This window comes from Salmo salar, chromosome ssa17 (assembly GCF_905237065.1).
Source record: "Salmo salar chromosome ssa17, Ssal_v3.1, whole genome shotgun sequence".
Lineage (NCBI taxonomy): Eukaryota > Metazoa > Chordata > Actinopteri > Salmoniformes > Salmonidae > Salmo > Salmo salar.
The window spans coordinates 55,711,911-55,726,616 of NC_059458.1; the positions used below are offsets into that span (position 1 = coordinate 55,711,911).

Below are 14,706 nucleotides of genomic sequence, written 5' to 3' on the forward strand. Positions count from 1 at the left end.
AGAGTGAAAAGAAAGAAGCCTGTATAGATTTAAAATATTCCAAAACATGCATCTTGTTTGCAATAAGGCACTAAAGTAAAACTGCAAAGAATGTGGCAAAGAAATTAACTTTATGTCCTGAATACAAAGCGCTATGTTTGGGGCAAATCCAACACAACACATCACTGAGTACCACTCTTCATATTTTCAAGCATGGTGGTGGCTGCATCATGTTATGGGTATATTTGTCATTGGAAAAGACTAGGGAGTTTTGTAGGATAAAAAGAAACGGAACAGAGCTAAGCAGAAGCAAAATCCTAGAGGAAAACCTGGTTCAGTCTGCTTTCCACCAGACACTGGGAGATGAATTCCCCTTCAGCAGGACAATAACCTAAAACACAAGGCTAAATATACACTGGAGTCGCTTACCAAGACGACATTGAATGTTCCTGAGTGGCCTAGTTATAGTTTTGACTTAAATTGGCCTGAAAATCTATGGCAAGACTTGAAAATGGCTGTCTAGCAATGATCCACAACCAACTTGACAGAGCTTTTAATAGAATAATGTGCAAATATTGTGCAATCCAGGTGTGCAAAGCTCTTAGTCTTACCCAGAAAGACTCACAACTGTAATCACTGCCAAAAGTGATCTAATGAAATATTTTGGTATTTAATTTTCAATACAAGAATAAGTCAAGGGGTATGAATACTTTCTAAAGTAGAGGTCGACTGGTTGTGATGTTTCAATGCCGATACCGATACTGATTATTGGAGGACCAAAAAAAGCCGATACCAATTAATCGTCCGATTTTTATTTATATATTTGTAATAATGACAATTACAACAATACTGAATGAACACTTTTCTTTTAACTTAATATAATACATAAATAAAATCAATTTAGTCTCAAATAAATAATGAAACATGTTCAATTTTGTTTAAATAATGCAAAAACACAGTGTTGGAGAAGAAAGTAAAAGTGCAATATGGGACATGTAAAAAAGCTAACATTTAAGTTTCTTGCTCAGAACATGAGAACATATGAAAGCTGGTGGTTCCTTTTAACATGAGTCTTCAATATTCCCAGTTAAGAAGTTTTAGGTTGTAGTTATTATAGGAATTATAAGACTAGTTCTCTCTTTACTATTTGTATTTCATATACCTTTGACTATAGGATGTTCTTATAGGCACTATAGTATTGCCAGCCTAATCTCGGGAGTTGATAGGCTTGAAGTCATAAACAGCGCTGTGCTTCAAGCATTGCGAAGAGCTGCTGGCAAACGCAGGAAAGTGCTGTTTGAATGAATGCTTACAAGCCTGCTGCTGCCTACCACCGCTCACTCAGACTGCTCTATCAAATCATAGACTTAATTATAATATAATAAACACACAGAAATACGAGCCTTAGGTCATTAATATGGTCAAATCCGGAAACTATCATTTCGAAAACAAAATGTTTATTCTTTCAGTGAAATATGGAACCGAAGTCTAAATATTGCTGTTACATTGCACAACCTTCAATGTTATGTCATAATTATGTAAAATTCTGGCAAATTAATTACGGTCTTCGATAGGAAGAAATGGTCTTCACACAGTTCGCAACGAGCCAGGCAGCCCAAACTGCTGCATATACCCTGATTCTGCTTGCAGTGAACGCAAGAGAAGTGACACAATTTCCCTACTTAATATTGCCTGCTAACATGAATTTCATTTAACTAAAAATGCAGGTTTAAAAAAATATAGTTGTGTATTAATTTTAAGAAAGGCATTGATGTTTATGGTTAGGTACATTGGTGCAACAATAGTACTTTTTTCACGAATGCGCTTTTATAAAATCATCACCCGTTTGGCAAAGTAGGCTGTGATTCGATGATAAATTAACAGGCACCGCACTGATTATATGCAACGTAGGACAAGCTAGTTAAACTAGTAATATCATCAACCATGTGTAGTTAACTAGTGATTATGTGAAGATTGATAGTTTTTTATAAGATAAGTTTAATGCCAGCTAGCAACTTACCGTGGCTCCTTGCTGCACTCGCGTAACACGTGTTCAGCCTGCCACGCAGTCTCCTTGTGGATTGCAATGTAATCGGCCATAATCGGCATCTAAAAATGCCGATTACCGACTGTTATGAAAACTTGAAATCGGTCCTAAATAATCGGCCATGCTGATTAATCTGTCGACCTCTATTCTGAAGGCATTCGGAAAGTATTCAGACTCCTTCCCCTTTTCCACATTTTATTACATTACAGCTTTATTTTAAAATGGATTAAAAAATAAATATTTAATGATCATCCTTGAGATATTTCTACATCTTCATTGGAGTCCACCTGTGGAAAATTCTATTGATTGGACATGATTTGGAAAGGAACACACCTGTCAATATAAGGTCCCACAGTTGACAGAGGAGGTCAGAGCAAAAACCAAGCCATGAGGTCGAAGGAAAAGTCCATTTAGCTCAGAGACAGGATTGTGTCTAGGCACAGATCTGGAGAAGGGTACCAAAAACGTTCTGCAGCATTGAAGCTCCCCAAGAACACAGTGGCCTACATCATTCTTAAATGGAAGAAGTTTGGAACCACCAAGACTCTTCCTAGAACTGGCCGCCCGGCCAAACTAAGCAATCAGGGGAGAAGGGCCTTGGTCAGGGAGGTGACCAAGAACCCGATGGTCACTCTGACAGAGCTCCAGAGTTCCTCTGTGGAGATAAGATAACCTTCCAGAAGGACAACCATCTCTGTAGCGCTCAACCAATCAGGCCTTTATGGTAGAGTGGCCAGACAGAAGCCACTCCTCAATAAAAGGCACATGACAGCCCGCTTGGAGTTTTCTAAAAGGTACCTAAAGACTCTCAGACATGAGAAACAAGATTCTCTGGTCTGATGAAACCAAGATTGAACTCTTTGGCCTGAATGCCAAGCGTCACATCTGGAAGAAATCTGGCACCATCCCTACAGTGAAGCATGGTGGTGGCCGCATCATGCTGTGGGGATGTTTTTCAGTGCCAGCAACTGGGAGACTAGTCAGGGTGAGGGAAAGATGAACGGAGTAAAGTACAGAGAGATCCTTGATGAAAGACTGCTGCAGAGCGCTCAGGACCTCAGATTGAGACGACGATTCACCTTCCAACAGGACAACGACACTAAGCACACAGCCGAGACATTACAGCTTGTGCAGCGACTCTCCCCATCCAACCTTTCAAAGCTTGAGAGGATCTGCAGAGAAGAATGGGACAAACTCCCCCAAAAAAGGTGTATCAAGCTTGTGGCGTCATACCCAAGAAGACTCAAGGCTGTAATCGCTGCCAAAGGTACTTCAACAAAGTACTGAGTAAAGGGTCTGAATACTTATGTAAATGTGATATTTCAGCTTCTTGTTTTTTTTTTATAAATTAGCAAAAATGTCTTCAAACATGTTTTTGCTTTGTCATTATGGGGTATTGTGTATAGATTGATGAGGGAAAATAACTATTTAATCAGTTTTAGAATAAGGCTGTAATGTAGCAAAATGTGGAAAAAGTCAAGGGGTCTGAATATTTTTCAAATGCACTGTACATCCTTTTGCTTCTACATAAATAGTTAGAACCCAAGATATCCAGGTCCAAAACAGCTTCCGTTAAGAATACATCAAAAAGTTGACCTATATACTATTCAATGTTTTTAACATGATGCATCTGCGCAATATCCCTTTGTCTATATACTAAGCTGACCTAACTGATGACTCATTAACAGTTCCAAGACATCTGCATCCAACACTAGTACATTGTTGCCTTGCCAAAACAAGACAACAACTTCTTGGCTTAAGCAGAAACAGGCAAGTAGCCTACTGTCCCTATCCAATCCCAGACCCATTTCTCAGGATAAAGATCTGATCCGACCTAGTGTAACCCAGCAGCAGGCTCTCTTTGGCTCTAGGAACAGACGGCATCGCGCAATTCACTGCATTGCGCACGTCTCCATTGTGTTGTGCGTAAAAGCAGCATTACACAAGCAAGGAGAGTAATAGAAGTGAAAAACACTACCAGCTGCATGTGATGCAATTACGCTGGCAATTATCTGATAGACAACCACAGCACCAGGCATTGTGGAGCCTTGGAGGAGGCTGGGAGGGAGGCAGGGGGCAGGGAGGGCAAACACTGCAGCCCAGCAGACTGATGACAGCGCAGAAGCATTGGGCGACTCAGAGGGCTAGCCTGGAACACTCTTGGTCCACAGAAAGCTCAAATGTATGAGATTTTATTCCGAAGCCACAACAATCTGTAATGTTCATTTTTCAAACCTTTACTTGGACAGGTAAGCCATTGAGAAATAATTCCATTTTACAACAAGGACCTGGTTAAACAGTATGAACATTTATAAACACTCATCTCTCAAACACACCCACACACACACCGAACCCAGTAAGGCTGCACGCTCAACTAGGCCATGGTAATCAACCACAGTGACGTGACCTGTGGACAGGAGCTATGGTTTATGAGGACTCATACATGGTTTATGATGACTGTGGTCATCTGGAAGGCTCCTCAAGGACAGTTCTCCGATGCTGCTGCTACAGGGGCTTGAGCCATCCATTTCTTATAACAGGACGCTATTGTAGACATTTCGAGAAATGGAGCATATTTTCTCATTACACTTATGATTAATCGAATTCACACAATTGATCACATTGGCTCTCCAATTTACATAATTATTTTAATAAACTTCTCTTCTTTCAACAACAAAATATCTGACCATGCAGCAGTACACCTCCTCGTATGCTGAATGAGACTCCTCCACGTCTCTCCTCCTGAACATGGCATTGTACTGTGCTGTGTTGCACGGCAGCATTTAGCCCACTTCTCTCTCTAATTAAAATAGACTCAGAGAAAACAAACCCTGCACCAAAATCCTTCAGCCTTTTTTTCTCTAGCCTCTCCCTGGCTCTCCCTGGCTCTCACTCGTTTTCAGACAGACAAACAGACAGATGTACAGACCTGGGTTCTGTTAAAGGCTGGCTTTCTTCCCCCCCTCCCCATCTGCCTGGGCATATTTTCAAACTAAAACACACCATTGAGTGGGTAACAGTACGCTCCTTGTCTGGGACCAGGGGCTCATATGGCTGGCCAGCAGGGTAGCCACTCTGTATATGGGGAGAGGAGAGAGGAGAGCGCGTTGAGGGGAGAGAGGAGAGAGGAGAGGCTAGCCGGGAGCAGGGTGAGGGGAGTAGGAAGTTGGGAGCAGGGAGTGAGTTGCAGGGGAGAGAGGAGGAGGGCAGGGAGCAGGGAGCGGGGGAGAAGGGAGCTGGGCAGCGGCCAGTCCAGGTTAAAATAACAAGCTGCCTCTCAGCAGTGGGCTTAGCAGCCCTACAGCTAGTCAGCTAGAGTTGGGGCTCAAACTTTCTCTCTCTCTCGCTGGTACACACTGACACACAAATTCTCAGAAACGCACACAGATGCACAAACACACACACAAACACATCCACATGCGGGTACACACTGTGCACACACCTTGCATAGGCACACACATACCGGTATGTGGACAAACCAGTATGGTACTGACGCACACATATGTAGTCTTATGTATTCATGCCTTCACAATCATGCATGAATACATACATGGAGCATATGCTTGGCTGCCCAGGCAAGCATACAGACACATCCCATCTCTCCTGTTTCACATGTGAGTGATGTTGACGTGAGTCTGATAATGAACTCCTAATGAGGAGGATAAGTCAGACTGTGACAACCGGAGGCAGAATTTCTCTTTGGGATTACTCTGGTCTCTAACTCCCGACACAATACTGGCTTTTCATAGGCTACTGTGAGACTATACAGGCATCTGCTATGTTTCACTAGTGAATGGAAAGAGAAAACAACTCAAATCCTAATGTACCTTCAGGTACTGGATAGAAAAAAACAAGTACATGGAAAAGAACCATTGTCTATATAGGAGACACTGTCTTGGCAGGCACGGCAGAAACTGTAGAAATGTTTTAGTGTTTGGAGTGAGTGTGTGTTAGTATTTGAGTGTGGTGTCTGTTAGTGTTTTAGTGAGCAGAGCGGTGCTGTGGTGTGTTTATAATAACAGTGGTGAGGTTTCACAGGCCAGCTAGGCTGTTGTCCTGTTACGACTGACATATTTGGTAGACTTGGCAGGAAACTGTTCTCCCTCCTTCATTTCTCTCCATCTCTCTTACGTCTTTCACCACTCTCCATCCCCATCCTTCTCTTCCCCACTTGCTCTCTGCCCTCCATTCCTCCCTCCCTCCTTCTCCACCTACCTCTGGCCTGAATGAGGCAGTCCATTCATTTTTTTTCTTCTTCATAACAGCTACAGCTGCACACCTGGTGACATAAGGGCACGGCTCTCTTCGCTTTCTCTCCGTCTTTCTTTCTCTACCTCTCCTACCCTTTACCCCTGCCTCTCTTTTCGCCCTCTCTGCATCTCCCCCTCTCTCTCTCTCTCTCTGCTTCTCCCTCCCACTCCCTTCTTCCCCTGCATCTCTCTATACCTCCCTAGCTCAGCCTCTCCGTCTCTCTTCCTCTTCTGGACCATGTACTGGTGGTACTGTTCTCTGAGACTCGGGTCGCTGTGCAACACTGGGTTTTTTAAATGAATGAGGTTTGGCAGCCAGCGGCCCCATCATCCAGCTGAAGCTACACATTCCTCGGACACCCTCTCACAGTCTCAGCTAGGCCCCTCTTACTCACAACCAAAATAAGGTTGGCCGTGCTGAACTTGTGTGTGCGTGTGTGTGTGAGTGGGTGAGTGAGTGAGTGTGCGTAAAAGATCCCTCTATCCATTCACACACAGACAAGCTCAATTAAACAGAGAGGGCTAGGCAGACTAATAAAGTCAACATTCAGCATGTCTCGTCGTCAGGTGGAAATGACACCCTCTCTGCTTCCGACAAGATGAAAACAGGTGAATGTACCACATGTAGAGGAATATTCTCAAAACACACACAAGCACACACACAAGCTCGGCACGGCCAACCTCATTTTGTTTGTGAGTGAGGGGCCTAGCTGCGACACACACACAACAAGCCACTATGTTAAGTACAAACCGGTTCCAAGTTAATCTGTTTTTGTACAGATGTAGGATCTTAATTTGAGCCAGCTTGCTACAGCATGAAAACAATCCTGCAGCAACAGGAAATGTGAATTATTATGTGGATTATAATTAATCTACATTTTTGTAGGGGTTGATACATTTTTCTTAAGGGAAAATCAAGTCTGAAATTTCAAAGTGGGAATTACAAACTTCAGAAGCCTTTTTAAACCTCAAACACACTACAAGCTTTACATTGCAGTTCTCCTGCAACAGGGAGATCAAATTAAGATCCTACATCTGTACATGATCCAGGCCCTTTTGGGGACTATAGTCTAAACCTATGAGGGCAGATAGAATAGTCCAGCCTACTAACCTTGTATCAGTGGCACAGAAATTCAGGAATCTATGGCACAGAGCGTAATGTGGCGGGTCTCTGTGGGAATGAATGTGCGTCATTGAGAGAATAGGGTTTCCCTCAAATAGATTCTTGCTGCACCCTTTTCTCCTTCAAATTTAACTGAATCACACCCTCCTTCTCTTTCTTTCTCTCTCTCTCTCTCTCTGTCATTCCCTCTCTCACTCTCTCTCTCGCTGTGGCATAGAATATTAAGACGTTTGATAATTAGATAATATACAGTTTGAAAATTGAACAAAATTCTGAACTGTTTGGACTATTGGAGCCCCATTCCCCAACTCTTTTTCAAGCATTCAACTATTTTAGCAGAAGCATTGTTATAATGTATGGCATTGTAGAATATACAGTCCTCTTCTGTGTGTGTGTGTGTGTGGATAGGGAAAATGAGAAGGAGAACCAAGGCATAAACTAATCTCATATAAAATGGCTTTTTTAAATGTCCAATTTACAACTTCTCTATTACTGAGCCAAAGTTTGGATTGAATCAGCCCCAAACTCACTACAAAAGGCTATTTCCTCGAATCATATCCCTCTAGAAGCCTCTGCTGAAATACAAACCATTTTTGCAGCTAGCTAGTCCACTGCAGCGCTACCGCAGAGCTACTCACACTGTCTAAAAAGAGATTTATATCATGATATGTCATTAGAAGTGCTCTAACGTTCTGAGAAATCCCCCAGAAATTCATTAAAAAGCTATTTGTGAAGCAGTAATCTATCTGAAACGGTTTCATCTGACATTACAATGTCTTCATCAAACTATACATGCTATATTATACATATGGTAATGATTTACTAAGAACTGAATGTTCATAAAGCCTACCTTACACATCTATAAACACATTGTAAACATGAAATTATGGCTACAGAGAGCAAAACAATGGCGACAGGAAAGTTCGAAGTAGCAGTGGAGGACTTCTTGGGGCTGTTGGATGCTGCAATGTAAAGCAAGAGCACATTCTGGCAGGCAGTCAGCAGAGGCTGGCTCATAAATACTGCAGGAGGGAAGGTTTATGAAAATCTATGCTTCTCTGAGTTGAGCGAGAACTGCACCCAGAGGAGAGCTAGACACAAACACACACACACACACACACACACACACACACACATACACGCAAGCACACACATACACGCAAGCACACACATACACGCAAGCACACACGCACACACAAAACGAGATGAGTTTTTTTTAAATCCTTGGGAAAAACAAAAGGCTGCTTCTAAAATTATACCCTATTCCATTAGTATTGCACTAAAAAGCCATTCACTATGGAGAATACAGAATAATGTCCTACCATCATAGGTGACATTTGATAATTTCCCATACTGTACAGGACATACTCTGCTGACCGGCGATCAGGCCCTGTTTTACAGACAGACGTGTTTTGATCCAGCCAGCGAGCCTCTCCTGGTGTAACTAGCCTTCTCTCTCAAGAGGCTTACGCAACTCACTTCAAGGAAACGCCTGTGGAGGACAGGACATGCTGCCTGGCCTGCCGCTCCGCACAGCACTCACCCTGACCAATCGCAAGGCCTCTTGAGTATCAAAGCTCCCGTAACCAAGTACTCTGAGAGAGGGGAGACAATTTGTCAGACCTCGTGTCGTTGTGTGTTGTTAGTGAGGTTGGTCAGCATCATTGAACACGATTTGATCAGATGACCCATCGCTAACACAATGTACAGTTCAAAAGGGATGTGCCCAAAGTCACTCAACAGTCAACACCAAAACACATGGCCTAAACACGTTGCAATAAACATCCGTAAGAAGATATGTGCCAGCTAGGCCTCTTACTTAAAAATAAGTCATTATATTTAAGACTTTAGACAGCGTGCTAGTCCAGAGTACAATGTACACTATCCTTGTGGTTATCCATGTGGATTTTATATGTTCAATGTTGTTTTTTATGCTCCTTTGCTGCAAAACCAATTGCCCTCAGGGACAAATAAAGTTGAAACCTTTTGGAGTGTCCAGTATCCCATCTTTAATAGTGTGACATGCCTTCTGCCAACACAAAAACATCTGCTTGGATATTATCTCAACTTGGATACCTTTTCATTTTTGTTTTATTCTAATCTATCACTAGAGGGCGTAACTTCCATGGGAGGCAACACAGTAGTAACTGCTGAGAAGGTATGGAGGAGGTAGAGCTGTTGTGAAAGTTCACCCTTGAAGATCAGGGACAACAAATCTAACATTTATGAGTGAAGGGTGTCGTATGACAGAGATCAGTCGTTGTTGGTTCACTTTGTTGAAGAAATCACGGTTGAGATGATGCATTATGAACACTACCCACAGGTCTGGTTGACATACTAGAGTACCTCAGCTTCATATGGATGTGTTCATACACATCATACATGCTGAGGAGGATACAAAACTTTGCCAGCAGTACAGCTTGTCTTCTGTGTTGTAAAGCTTATAAAGGCTGTATACTTGGGGAGCCCCATGCACAAAACCTGTACATCTGCATTTAAAATGTAGCATCTGTACTAACTTTGGATTGCAATTCAAAGATGAGAAAACATATCAGGAGATAGAAAAAAAAAAGTCCAACATTGCATAAAATATGTTCTTAAAGACAGGAAACCCTTCTCAGGATACACAGTGTCCTTAGACATAAAATAAACAAAGCAGAGGATGAATAAAATAATAGGCAAGGTCAGTAAATGCACTTGAATACAATAAAAAGCTACTCTAGAATGTGTACCTTCACATTTAAGATTAATTTCTTATCCATTTAAGCCACATTCAAGCCGGTCTGTAGAACGCAATTCCCGGTAACTACCGTATAAAAACAAATCAATTACAGTAAACGATGCGGAAATGTGTTTGATATCAGTCTCTAACTACTGATAACCTTTTAAAATAGGTGTGAGCTGACGTGAAAGCCTTTCCTCCGACCCACAGCCACCTAGCCAGATCAAACAAAAGGCCGAGTTTGAGGGCTGGTTATCAGACCTGACTCTGTCTCAGGTGCCCCACCCTGGTATGACTTACTACCCGAAGGGCAAAGCAATCCTTCGCTAGATGGACGGACTGGACACACAGTATCTACACCATAATGACCACTGGACAGTGGCATACAGTTGTTTATCAAAAGCACAAACACATACTAGCCATTTGAACAGTGGCCTACTTTAAAATAGAACGGGAAAAGGAAAAGGAAAAGGGGTTGGAACGTGCATGCAGAGAGTATTTCCCTTTAATAGCGTAGATAAAGTGCTCATGATAGAATCAGCACAAGTTAACACACGTGTTCTATATAGTAGCCTATAGGGATATGCGTTGGAGAAGAAGCTGAGCTTTGAGACATCCAGCAAAGTAATTCGAAGGACCTGTCTAATGTAATAATAATAGGCATAATAATAATAACAATAATCACAATCATAATAATAATAATAATAATACATTCGGGCACAATGCGTTAATTGTGGGCACATTTTTGTGCCATTCCCTTGCCCTAAAAAAAAAGCCAATCATTCAAATTATAGCTAAGCTTTTACCTGTTCCCGTGGAATGCATGGGAGCGAGGTCCTTCGGTGGGACTTGCTGTTGCTGTGACTGTGCGCCATGTCTGAGGAGACCACCGAACTGGACCGCCGTCGCCTTTTAAACACGGGAATGATATTATCTTCCTTCCCCGCTGTCACGTAGCTACAACCCGCCCCGAGTGGCCCTGAGCCCGTCAGGAGCCGGTCAGCATACCTCGCTAGCAGGACCCCCAGCACTCCTACCAGGTACGCCAGGTAGGGTCTCCAGCTGGCCCGGACCTTGTTGAGGGAGATGAGAGACACAGTCCTGATGATGCTGATGAAGACGATGACGGAAACCCCCTGTCCGAGCCTGACCACCATCAGCGCCCCGCCGGCTAGACAGGACAGAACCACCAAGGTGGCGGTAAACGACAGCAACTGGTCCTCCGCACCGTGCAAGAGAAACTGCGCCGCGGCTTCGCCCAAGTGACACACTGCCAACAGAAACACGGCGGTCCGGATCAGCACCCCGCAACGGATCAGGTACAAGCCAACCCAAAAGAAGGCACATACGAGAGTGAAGACAGGGGACACCAGGTACCATACGTTCAACAACAGTTCCACCACACAGCTCGCCAAGAAATGAATTAGAGATCCAGACTCGCCGTTCTTCTCGCCGTTACTGCCGCAACTCTGCTGCTCCACGTCCCAGTCAACCAATCTGACCAGCAAAGCGAGAATAACCGATACAGAGCCCACACACACTGCGGATGACAATCTCCGGGAACTCCATATTTCTGCGAGTCTCAGCCACGACTGGCAGCCTGCGTCCTGATACAGAGGGGTGACACATGTTTTCACATAGCCGTTGCGCTCCACCGCTCGCGGGCATTTCTCATGAGCGCTCCTTGATATACCTCTGCCACTGTCAGCTTCCACTTCCATCGCCATCACATAGGAGGAGCGAAGAAAGCGGCGTGAACTATATATTTGCAGTGTGTAAATGTAAAAGGCTCAGTGCATTTTCATACCATGTTTGACAGAGAGAGCCATAACGCGCGGCAGTGTGTGGGACTGTGCGCTACTGCATGGGCGCTTCCAAATTATTGACCCATTTCTCCCCAAAACACACACAATGTAGGCAACATAAAAATACAGAACACGAATGAACGAACAAACGTACTGAAAAAAGTAACGGTTCACTGTGAAGACTTCAACAAACCGCGTAAAACATCCCCATATTTTCTCTAGTCCTCCCTGCGCGGGAGCAGCCTCCATCCAGTGAACCAGAAAGAGCAACTCTTGGCGATTCGCACATCTAGGCCACTGCCTGCATCTCCTCTCATCTCCCTCTATATCGCCCTCTCGCACAAACACTCCTCTCTCCTTTGTGCCGCTCCGTCTGTTTCTCTCTCGGTGTTATTTCTCCCTCACGTTTCTTCTGCTCTTCATAGGTTAGGCTACTATTCTCCTATTGAAGGAACAGCAGCGGAGTTTGCCGAAGCGCGGCATACTGCTGCGCGGACGTAAACCATGTTTACATAGAGATTTCCTGCCGTATTTTTATTTTTTTACGGAGATGAAATAGAGCCCCGGCTTGGTCCGGTGACTCGAAAGGCGTCACAAAACAAAGCAATAATGATCGTGGTGGTATTGATTATAATTATGATAATGATTGCAATAATTAGGCCCATTTCCACGAACATCAATTATAACATTTTCTGTAGGCTCTGCTTAAAATAAATACCATGTCATGGTAGTAGAAAATGGTTCGTGAGATTCCCAGTGCAGTTGGAAACCGCTGGCAGAAGATTCCACGTTTTTTCTATGGAAGGTGTACCTTGAATAATGCATATTAAACTCACTTGCATCATGGGCTACGTCATCCAATCCATATCCTAAAAAGATGAGCTCAATTTACACCTCTTCTCTCATAGCGTATTTCATGAAAGGAATGAACTTCAAAGGGTAACCATTAGGCTATCTTTCACTTTTTATGATCTTATCAACTCTTATCAACTTATCAAATTATTTTACGGTAAGCCAAATCGATTGCCATGAAAGAGGAGACCAGGCAGGTGCAACTGAAGGGCAATTCACGTGATGCTTCTACATCTGCATTGCTTGCTGTTTGGGGTTTTAGGCTGGGTTTCTGTACAGCACTTTGTGACAACGGCTGATGTAAAAAGGGCTATATAAATAAATGTGTTTGATGTAAGACTGGATCTGAGGTTTGTGAAGTGGCATAAATGGTACCCTATTCCATATATAGTAAAAAGGAGTGCTTTATATAGGGAATGAGTGCCAGTTGGGACCCAAGTTAGATTTGGAATATAAACTAATCACATATTTTGGTAGAATAGAACAACTTTTGGGAGCAGTCTATTCAGAGAGGAAAGGTGTTTGAGATTGTGTTTGCAGTATGCCACAGGTAGAGGTCACACATCCGACCTCCCTCCCTACCAGCTCTGTGATGTCACATTGTAGCTTGTTAATGCGTGACCTTACATGCACTTGTTATTTACAGGTAATTTGACTGAGAGTACATTCTCATTTACAGCAACAACCTGGGGAATAGTTACAGGGGAGATGAATGAACCAATTGGAAGCTGGGGATGATTAGGTGGCTATGATGATACAGTATGAGGGCCAGAATGGGAATTTAACCAGGGCACCAGGGTTAACACCCCTACTCTAATCATAAGTGCCATGGAATCTTTAGTGACCACCGAGAGTCAGGTCACCAGTTTAACGTCCCATCCAAAAGACGGCACCCTACACAGGGCAATGTCCCCAATCCCTGCCCTGGGGCATTGGGATATTTTTCTAGACCAGAGGAAAGAGTGCCTCCTACTGGCCCTCCAACACCACTTCCAGCAGTATCTGGTCTCTCATCCAGGGACCGACTAGGACCAAACCTGCTTAGTTTTAAAGGCAACATTGTACATTGGCACTCAGGTGTTATACAAAAACACTAAAAGCCGTTTAAAAATTAACGGCAAAGCCCTGCCCTCCAACTTAACCTTAACATGTTTATTGGACAAAAGAACGGAATAGGCCTAAGCTGATGGATCTCACATGGCAAGGACCCTTTCTCAAAGCAAACAGCTCTGAGCAGTCCAAGATGAAGAGAGTGTGATGTGTCAAACAGAGACCACCGCTAATGTACCCAAGCTAAAATAAACACATGACTGACTCCAGATCAGAACATACAAGGAGGTGTGCACACACAGACAGACCTCTGTACATTTTGTGATTACCCTGAGTGTTTTGGTCGCCTAGTTTTATGAGTGTTACACCGGAGCCCTACCACGAAGGCTGAAATCATCTGTTTATGGTTCATAGACAGTCTTGTTATGCATACCTACACTGTAAACACACTGTCCGTACATAGGTATTACAATGTTATTGTAAAGCTGGCTGGTTGGAGTGCAGCACCTCTCCTCTCTGTCTAGCCATGCTTTGCTCAATGGTGCTGAGGGCAGAGCCCTTTTTAAAGGGTGCAGCATTCCTGTTAATGAGACACAATAGTTAGCATTCAACACAATTAGGACCAATTCCATTTCACAGTAGGACAAATCCATTTCAAACCAACCCAAAGAGTTGCCTAGATGGTAACACCGCGTTACATTATTACAATGTTATTACTATACAAGGTCAATGTATTGCAAAGTAGGACCAGTCTCTGTAACCTTAGCAGGACGGCCCTGTCTGCCTCTGCTGGACCATGTAACCTTTCTCCTGGACCTCCCGAGTGGCACAGCAGTCTAAGAAACTGCATCACAGTGCTAGAGGCGCCACTACAGATC

The 14,706-nt window shown here is 43.4% G+C and overlaps 1 protein-coding gene across 2 annotated transcripts in view; it reads right to left on the bottom strand.

Annotated features, from left to right (window-relative positions):
• pde3a (phosphodiesterase 3A, cGMP-inhibited) overlaps positions 1 to 12,500 on the bottom strand; it is a 96,565-nt gene extending 84,065 nt beyond the window's left edge. The window contains exon 1 of one of the 2 annotated variants that reach the window (XM_014153016.2): positions 10,928 to 12,500. In XM_014153016.2, the coding sequence (XP_014008491.1) occupies positions 10,928 to 11,848 (921 nt within the window). In that variant the 5' untranslated portion in view covers positions 11,849 to 12,500. The remainder of the gene's footprint in view (positions 1 to 10,927) is intronic. The other variant, XM_014153017.2, reaches the window with a different exon arrangement.
• Positions 12,501 to 14,706: the final 2,206 nt, after the last annotated feature.